The following is a 9,863-nucleotide window of genomic DNA, read 5'->3' as shown; positions in this document are numbered from 1 at the left end:
AGAATTATCGATAGTGGCATTTTATATTTACCAAAAGTTCGAACTGAATATTATAAACGGTCTTTTAAGGTATCCTCCACAATTTTATGGAATCAGTTGCCCGAGTCTTTCAGATGCTGTGGTTCTATTACATCTTTTAAATCAGCATATTTGCAGCATTATTACTCAAATAAGTGATATATAGATATGATGTATATCTTTATTTTTTCCCCCCAGTGATATCGTGTGTATATTTTATGTATATATTTTATATTATATTATCTATTTTTCTATTCTTTCATTTATCTGTCTGTGAATATGTTTTATACAGGACCACAATGTAAACTAGTCATTTGTACTAATCGTGCTATCCTGTCTAAATAAAAGAATTTATTATTATTATTACTATGCGTGCAGTTTCGTTTTTGGCGGAATATAAAAACCATTTTTGACTGGCTCCACACTACAGGCTGTAACACCAGTCATTTGCTCCATCTCGCCCATGTCTTGAATGGTGACTGATGTCAAGGGTTATTGCAAGGTAACGTAGGGTTTGACATTTACTTTTTTGAGCACTAGACCAGTCAGGCTACTTCAAATGATTTTTACTAGACCTGACCTTACATCCACTAGCCCTGACCAAATTTCCAGAAAAAAACCCCTGATGGTTTCTCCATATTTAAATACTTAATTCAAATGACAAATGGTAAGTTTGAGCTTGTCTCAAAAAAATCTTTATTCTTGTCATTCAATTTGATGCTGTATTTTCAAACGTATTTTCTGTTTCTTTAAATTCTACCCGGCACAGAAATTCTTTAGTACATTTGTTAGAATAAAATGACCTCAACCGCCTTTTTTGAATTTCTATTTCATAAGCCCTGCTTTGTTTCTTCCCAACCTATTCCTTTTTTTCCCTCTCGAGACATCTTTCCTTGAGGACAAGAAGTCGTATTTGAATATAGAGACATTCCCGCACATGTGTCAACACCAAAAAATGACTGTTTATGACGTAATTTATTAATTTGATAGACTTTCTTATATTCAATTAAAATAAACTGTTTTTTCAAATGAAAATAAATTCAGTTACATATCTATTTATCCGAACCATAACTTTACACACATTGTGTAGATGTAAAACATCACTTCCAACAGTGACTTATATATTAGCACTAAGAATAGATATTATGTCATCATGCAGTTGAAAATTGCTCGCAAACTCTTTACAGCTATTTTTTTTATAAAGTTAAGAATAAAATATCTTGCGGTTTAAAGTAAAAATTTTTGTTCATTTTTTTCAACACGACCAGTCGGACTAGTAAATCGACATTTTACTCAATTGGACCTATCATTTAGTAGACTCAATCGGTCGGACGTGCCTTAGTGTCAAACCCTGTAACGAATCAATAACCCTTGACTTGTGGAGATGTTATTGCGAGGTAACGAATCATTAACCCTTGACTTGTGGAGATGTTATTGCGAGGTAACGATTCAATAACCCTTGACTTGTGGAGATGTTATTGCGAGGTAACGATTCAATAACCCTTGACTTGTGGAGATGTTATTGCGAGGTAACGAATCAATAACCCTTGACTTGTGGAGATGTTATTGCGAGGTAACGATTCAATAACCCTTGACTTGTGGAGATGTTATTGCGAGGTAACGAATCAATAACCCTTGACTTGTGGAGATGTTATTGCGAGGTAACGAATCAATAACCCTTGACTTGTGGAGATGTTATTGCGAGGTAATGAATCAATAACCCTTGACTTGTGGAGATGTTATTGTGAGGTAACGAATCAATAACCCTTGACTTGTGGAGATGTTATTGCGAGGTAACGAATCAATAACCCTTGACTTGTGGAGATGTTATTGCGAGGTAATGAATCAATAACCCTTGACTTGTGGAAATGTTATTGTGAGGTAACGAATCAATAACCCTTGACTTGTGGAGATGTTATTGCATCCATTTTAAAACTTTCTTGGATAAATCAATATTCACACTAACTTCACTGAATACAATGTTGATAATACATCCATTGACAAACTTTGTTGTACAAACCAATATTTTCACATTTTACTAAATAGAAAGTTGAAAACCTAATCAGCTAAAATTTCTAACGAGTGATTCTTTTCAAGGAGTGAGCTAAAAATCAAATATGACTGAGCTAAAAATCAAATATTTCTGCATCACATTCAAATCTAGGAAGTCGACATAACATCACCTTCATATCTAGGAAGTCGACATAACATCACATTCATATCTAGGAAGTTGACGTAACATCACATTCATATCTAGGAAGTTAACATAACATCACATTCATATCTAGGAAGTCGACATAACATCACATTCAAATCTAGGAAGTCGACATAACATCACATTCATATCTAGGAAGTCAACATAACAGGTATATATATTAGTCTACTCATGAATAGGGTGCAGCGATACGCTTGCCTCATACATATCACGATACAGACCTGATGATACGATACCTGTCACAATACTTTCAAGATGCTTTGAATAATTACACTGATTTTGGTATCATTTAATTGCACCTTACTGTTACAACTGCATTTTTTTCTTTAAAAAGATAAAAACATCAACACGATCTACATTTGATTCAGATCTTTGTGCAGTGACAACCTGAGGTTGGAAAAACATGCTCACTGGGCACTGAAGTACCCTGCACACACAACACAGGAGAAATTCATTCAACGTTACCACATTTCCCATTACCAGAAGACATTTTGCAACAAACTTTTAAAATTTCATGGTTCAATTTAAGGCTAATCGATCCTTGTGTGATGTCTTAGGTTTTTTCATAACTCTTTATCAAATCATAAATTAAATTTGCGCATGATAGAAATATATCTTTCAGAGGAATTTTATTCACTGCATAAAATAAAAAATCTGGTAAACTATTGATTTTGAAAAAGTTTATATTTTCCATAGATAATCAATTCTTTGTAATTAAAAATTTTTTGTCAAGGGCAATAACTCCTATGCTGGTATTTCTTCTACCGTATGTCTATTATACATGATTTCCCTAATATCCACAATTAATTTATACATATTTATTAATTAACTTTTTAAAAAAAACAACTTTTGACATTCAAAATTTGTCATTTCAACAAGTTTTTATCTATTTTATTATTCTTTATAACAAAAATGTGTGATTTTCTGATGTTAACATATACTTAATGTCTGACATCTTTAAAAATGGGGCAACATACACATTTTCTTTGGTTATTGATTAAATTTAACTATCTTGAATGGAAATTAATAAAGATTTTGCACTTTTAACCATTAATACTAATAAGTCACATGAGGATCGACCCACCTTAATCTGGACCGAGAATAATCTGATAATGAACCGTGGTATAGAGTAAAGTATCATGAATCAAACCTATTCACATGATATACCATCTCAAGGTTGATCTTTGCACCCTTACTCATGAGTAAAATAAAATACCTATATACTGGCTATTCAGAGACATTATCCAGCTCAATACTCTGTCAACAACAGTTTTAACCTCAGTTATCCCTCCCTATATCATGTGTAGGTACATCTACAACAGTTTTAACTTCAGCTATCCCCCCTATATCATGTGTAGGTACATCTACAACAGTTTTAACTTCAGCTATCCCTCCCTATATCATGTGTAGGTACATCTACAACAGTTTTAACCTTAGCTACCCTCCCTATATCATGTGTAGGTACATCTACAACAGTTTTAACTTCACCTATCCCTCCCTATATCATGTATAGGTACATCTACAACAGTTTTAACCTCAGTTATCCCTCCCTATATCATGTGTTGATACATCTACAACAGTTTTAACCTTAGCTACCCTCCCTATATCATGTGTAGGTACATCTACAACAGTTTTAACTTCAGCTACCCCTCCCTATATCATGTGTAGGTACATCTACAACAGTTTTAACCTCAGTTATCCCTCCCTATATCATGTGTAGGTACATCTACAACAGTTTTAAATTCAGCTATCCCCCCTATATCATGTGTAGGTACATCTACAACAGTTTTAACCTTAGCTACCCTCCCTATATCATGTGTAGGTACATCTACAACAGTTTTAACCCCCACCTATCCCTCCCTATATCATGTGTAGGTACATATACAACAGTTTCAACCTCAGCTACCCCTCTCTATATGTACATCTACAACAGCTTTAACCCCCACCTATCCCTTACCTAACTCTAACCCTGTACATCTGCTATTGTTGAGTGGTATAATACATTTATTATTGCCATAAAAGCCAATTAATACATGTAGATGATATAATGAATACATGTAGATGATGAATACATGTAGATGATATAATGAATACATGTAGATGATATAATGAATACATAGATGATATAATGAATACATGTAGATGATATAGATGATATAATGAATACATGTAGATGATAGAATTGGTCACATAATTTCATACACCACAGCTATGTTACACTATTTGATATACAGTACTTTCGGTACTTTGATTGATATACATACCTTTCTGTAGCTGTCTTCAATAGTTGGGTCATATTTTTCCACAAATATATTCTGTACAAACTGCACAGTCTGAAATAAAAGCACAATACACTCTGTATAACTGTACAGTCTGATATAGGAATACACTCTCTATAAACTTAACTTGTACATTAATAGGATAATTACACATTTACTGCTGCTTTTCTTTACTTTTACTTTGATATGATAATTACACATTTAGCAGTTGTTTTCTTTACTTTTACTTTGATACGATAATTACACATTTAGCAGTTGTTTTCTTTACTTTTACTTTGATACGATAATTACACATTTACCAGTTCTTTTCTTTACGTATACCTTTACATGGTTCTTACCAGGGCACTTTCACCTACGCCACCACATGATACTTATCTGGGCACTTTTACCTATGCCACCACATGATACTTACCTGAGTACTTTTACCTACGCCACCACATGATACTTACCTGGGCACTTTTACTTACGCCACCAGATGATACTTATCTGGGCACTTTTACCTACGCCACCACATGATACTTACCAGGGCACTTTTACCTACGCCACCACTGCCTAGTACAACTAGCTTGTACTCCCTCATCTTCAACTGGGACCTGAAAAAAAAGTAAATACCTTATACACTGGACCTGTAAGGATTAAAAAATCAAATCCCTACACTGGCACCTGAAAAGAGAAAAAAAATCAAATCCCTACACTGGGACCTGAAAAGAGAAAAAACAAGAGGTACTGTGAGCAATGCTCACTAAGAATACCCCCATCTCCCAAAGGGTGTTGGTAATAGGTATAAACTACCTCTTTTCTGAGTGTAAAAAACAAATGGCATGACAAACCGAACCATATTGCTACTTCGATGTCCAGTGCGCGTGACCTTTGACCTTTTGACCCCAAAATCGATAGGGAACATCTTCATCCCATGGGTAGTCCATATGTATGATATGGTGACTGTAGGTGGAAAGGATAACGCTTTAGAGCCTGGAAACCATATTGCTACTTCAATGTCCAGTGCGCTTGACCTTTGGACCCCAAAATCGATAGGGAACATCTTCATCCCATGGGTGGTCCATATGTATGATATGGTGAGGTAGGTGGAAAGGATAATGCTTTAGAACCCCGAAACCATTGCGTCTACAGATGGACGGACGGACAGACAGACGGAAAACCCGATTCCAGTATACTCCACCACCCCCACAACTTGTTGCGGGGGGTATAATAATACAGACTATAATGACCAAATAATTTTCAATCGACCAGTATCAACCGGTTTTAACCAGTATTGACCACCGGCCCAGTCAATACTCATATTGACCACTTTTTTGCCAACCCTGAAACATTGCACCATATGACTAACTTACATATATACATGTACGTAACTTAGTGTCTTGTCCATAAGATGCCTGTTGAACCACTAGGCTGAATAATGATGGGGGAAATCATTAATTTAAAAAAAAAAACCATGTGAAGAAAGAGCATTGCTTCATTACTTTTATTATGGCTTGTAGGTTTTCATTTTAGCCTGTGGATTTTTTACCCACAGGTTAAAATTAGCCTGTGGTAGATGAAGTTAATTTTGACCCTTCGTCTACATGTATATCATCAACTCCAGTATAAAATTCTGCTATTATAGCCTATGTTATCCAATATAAAATTCTGCTATTATAGCCTATGTTATCCAGTATAAAATTCTGCTATTATAGCCTATGTTATCCAGTATAAAATTCTGCTATAGCCCATACTATTCAATAACAAAATTCTGCTAAATCCAAGATAATACTACTGTTAAACTTCTGTGAAAATCTCTGTTCGCGAATGTAAAGAAGTCTTCCATAACATAAATATATCAAAAAACACATTCTGAGAGCCATTCACCGAAGCACAAGTTTCTTAACTTTAAACTAAAGCAGGTGCCTGAAATTCAGATTCTAACCCTAACTTCTCTCTCAGTATAAAGTGATTTTTCTACATTTTTTTTACAAGGGTCCTGTGATTTCGAATTGGGATAAATTGTCGACATTTCAATCAAATTGGGAAAAATCAATTTTCTAGTAAATAAGTTTTAAATTCATATCAAACATTATATTATCTTTATTTTACACATTTTCTTTATCCTTCTAAAATTTTAAACTATTCTATTCAAATCATTCCCATAACTCTTTGTTAAGTCCACAGGGGCTAACCCCATTTTGGGCCCGAACTCTGTGATACCATAAATATAGAAAGGGGTCTAACTCTGACACAGATAAAAAACTAACCACTCGCTTCAAATGCCTAAAAAATCTTAAACTAGGTATGCCATGCGTAATTTGTCGTTCTCCTTGCATAGATTAATGTTTTAACTACTTGCATGCCAAATTTCAAGTCACAGGTTCTTAAAATAACAAAGATATACGTCATCGTTCTCTCGATTTCACTTGTTTATTTTTACTAGGACATTTACTGGTCCAGGGCACCTATTCACAAAATATCTTATGACTAAGATCAAAATTTACAAACACTGTAATTTCCTTATTTTTCATTTCTTGTAGACTTTCTTAATTAATATGTAAAGTACATCCATGGTTTATAAAAGTTGAATACATACTTATGACCTTGTGATCGGTATTTGATTATCAAACAGAATCACAGAATTCTTTTTTCCATCTTAGTCGTAAGATATTTTGTGAATAAGGGCCCAGGTCATGGAGTCGTTTCTTGCCTATGACAGCAGCGAAATTCAGACAAGTGAGGAAGATTTCGGACATGTCAATTAAAATTTCACATCAATTTATCTGGGTCAGAGTTAGACCCCTTTCTATATTTATGTTATCACAGGGTTCGGGCCTAAAACGGGCTTAGCCCCTGTGGTTAAGTCTTATGTATATAATTCACATCGAATGTGTATTTTTTTTCAAATATATGTTTTCCTTCCATAATTTTATTATTGAAAAAAATGCAAGCTAAATTGGGAAAAAATTGGCAATTTTTAGGAGGGGTAAGGGCCGAAATTCGGACCCAAAATGGGCCTTAAAAAATCACTGGTATATATATATACAATGACAAATTCAGATTCGAACCCAACTTCTCTCTCAGTGTATATACAATGACAAATTCAGATTCGAACCCCAACTTATTTCATCTGCTTCACTTTCATCATTATTTAACAATAAACATTTATGTTGATCTAAATCCTTCAAAATTGTTCATTATCCTTTCATTATACATGGAATACCTTAATTCTCTCTCAGTATATATACAATGACAAATTCAGATTCGAACCCTAACTTCTACCACGGTATATATATACAATGACAAAGTCTCCAAGATTCAACACATACCTTATTTTCAAACAGCTGTTATACCGAGAAACAGCTGTTATACTGAGACAGCAGATACACACATCTCAGTGATATAAAAATCTGCATATTTCTGGATTTTGTTTACAAGTTAGTTTCCCAATTTTTGAATCATTATTTGAAATTTTAACTTAAGTCCTTGACAACATCTAAAAATGGATGAAATTTATACAGCAGAAAGTTTAACTCGCAAACAGCTTAGTACATTAAAGTATCGTAAAACCCCGCCCACCGTGTGAGATGAGGTAACTGAGAACAAGAACTACAAATGAGAGGCCATAGTCTGAATTCATACTCATTTCAGTGATAGTTTTAATGTTCCATTCACACTTATAAGACAAACATTTAATGACCTATTTGACACAGACTCGGAACAGAGACATAATATTCATCAACAGTTGATATACGTACACTTTTGGAGTGCCTGTGTTCCCAAACAACAACAACAAAAAAACTTTACAAAAATGTACCATCCTCCATGACAGTCATAAAATAAATCATTATAACCGACTACATCAGCGGTAAGTGGATATCACAAGACTAAACTCATCATCAGACACCATCATCTAACTAGAATGCGAACATACCTATTATCCATGAAGCGGGGACTCAGAGGAAAAAAGAAATAATAATGGAAGACAAAACAGTAAACTCAACCTAGCATCAAGCGACCTGAAACATTCCTAGGAAATTACTCATCACCTTTAAAACACTCGGCTAGATTCCAGACTTACGATTGTAAGAAAACAGGATGGGGATGTTAACGTCAAACTCGGAGGCGGAAGCGAGTTAAAATGGACGATGGGTTCCGCTTCACTGAGTCAATTAATGTCTTCACCCTCAAGCCGACAAGAGTTTATACTGAATGAAGAATAAATGTGTATGAAGAGCGACGTTATCAATGCCCAAATAAATAAAAATGACAGCTGACCGGTCTAATATTTTACGGATATGATTATCCCAGTTAAAGAGACGCACCCAATATTGCCAACATGCAACTTACATCTCGCCTGTTACTCTGCGCTGTCTTAAACTTTGTCAGTTGTAAAGAAACATTCATAGACAGGGCTAAAAATAAAAATTCCATTAAATATGCATCGCTGTAGACAGTTACTTACCCTGTGTAATATGAATAATTGTTTATTTCAGTGACGTCAATTTATAAATGTCGCCCCGTTTCTAAATTTGGAATACACTGTCCCACAATGCAATTCGGTTGAACACTAAATGCAGAAACCAAATCGGTCAAACCACAAAATGTTTGGCTCCGCACAGAGTAATCATTTGACCCTTTTCGGGTATATAGTAAAATTGTAAGAGATAAAATTTAGTATAGAAAGAAAGAATTCATCATTTATTCCATTACTCCATCCTTAAAACAGGGGAAAATGAAACATTCATTTTGAAAAATTTCAACACACGGACTCAACTCAACATTTAGTTTTTCTCAACGCATGCGTAGAATGCCTTTCCACTTTCTAGCTTTCCTTGCCTGGTCTATCGTTCTGTCTTTGAGCCACATTCTAACTTTACATTCACTCACACACACACACACATTCTCCTAAAGCGATACACCTTGATCTTATTTGATCGACCGCAGGTCGAGATGATGAGGAAATGTGGAGTGAATCGTTTGTGATAGATCCACACCAAAAGATGGAAAATGATGACTTGAACGGATATCAGAGGCTCCCCAAGGGATGTCATTCTGTGACCCCGGGTGCAGCCTTGGTGACAATCTCGTGCCCTCTGAACCATCTAAATACTGTAATCCATATATTGTACATCTAAATACCGTGCATTTAACTACTGTACATCGAAATACTGTACTTCTAACTAAGTACTGTAATCCCGTGGGGATCTGGGTTAGAATAGGTCCTCAGTACCCCTTGCTTTTCATAAGAGACGACTAAATGGGGAGGTCCTTCGGTTGAGACCGCAAAAATCGAGGTCCGTGTCACAGCTGGTGTGACACGATAAATATCCCTCCCTGCTCATTGGCAATAAATTGACTAAAAGTTT

General features: G+C 35.0%; 1 protein-coding gene across 17 annotated transcripts in view; it reads right to left on the bottom strand.

Moving 5' to 3' along the window:
* LOC125654590 (ras-related protein Rap1-like) overlaps nucleotides 1–9,068 on the bottom strand; it is a 30,767-nt gene extending 21,699 nt beyond the window's left edge. For 4 of the 17 annotated variants that reach the window (XM_048884577.2, XM_048884576.2, XM_048884575.2 and 1 more), the window contains exons 1-3: nucleotides 8,253–8,378; nucleotides 5,036–5,105; nucleotides 4,498–4,566 (exon numbers count right to left, since the gene is read on the bottom strand). In XM_048884577.2, coding sequence (XP_048740534.1) covers nucleotides 4,498–4,566; nucleotides 5,036–5,105; nucleotides 8,253–8,314 — 201 coding nt within the window. In that variant the 5' untranslated portion in view covers nucleotides 8,315–8,378. Of the gene's footprint in view, nucleotides 1–4,497; nucleotides 4,567–5,035; nucleotides 5,106–8,252; nucleotides 8,379–8,428; nucleotides 8,703–8,844 lie in introns of those variants that run through there. The other 13 variants (XM_056145115.1, XM_056145111.1, XR_008797216.1 and 10 more) reach the window with 10 other exon arrangements.
* Nucleotides 9,069–9,863: the final 795 nt, after the last annotated feature.

The sequence above is a fragment of the Ostrea edulis genome, chromosome 7 (assembly GCF_947568905.1).
Source record: "Ostrea edulis chromosome 7, xbOstEdul1.1, whole genome shotgun sequence".
Lineage (NCBI taxonomy): Eukaryota > Metazoa > Mollusca > Bivalvia > Ostreida > Ostreidae > Ostrea > Ostrea edulis.
Note: the sequence above shows the minus strand (reverse complement) of the source record. Positions and strands in the feature narration are given on the sequence as shown.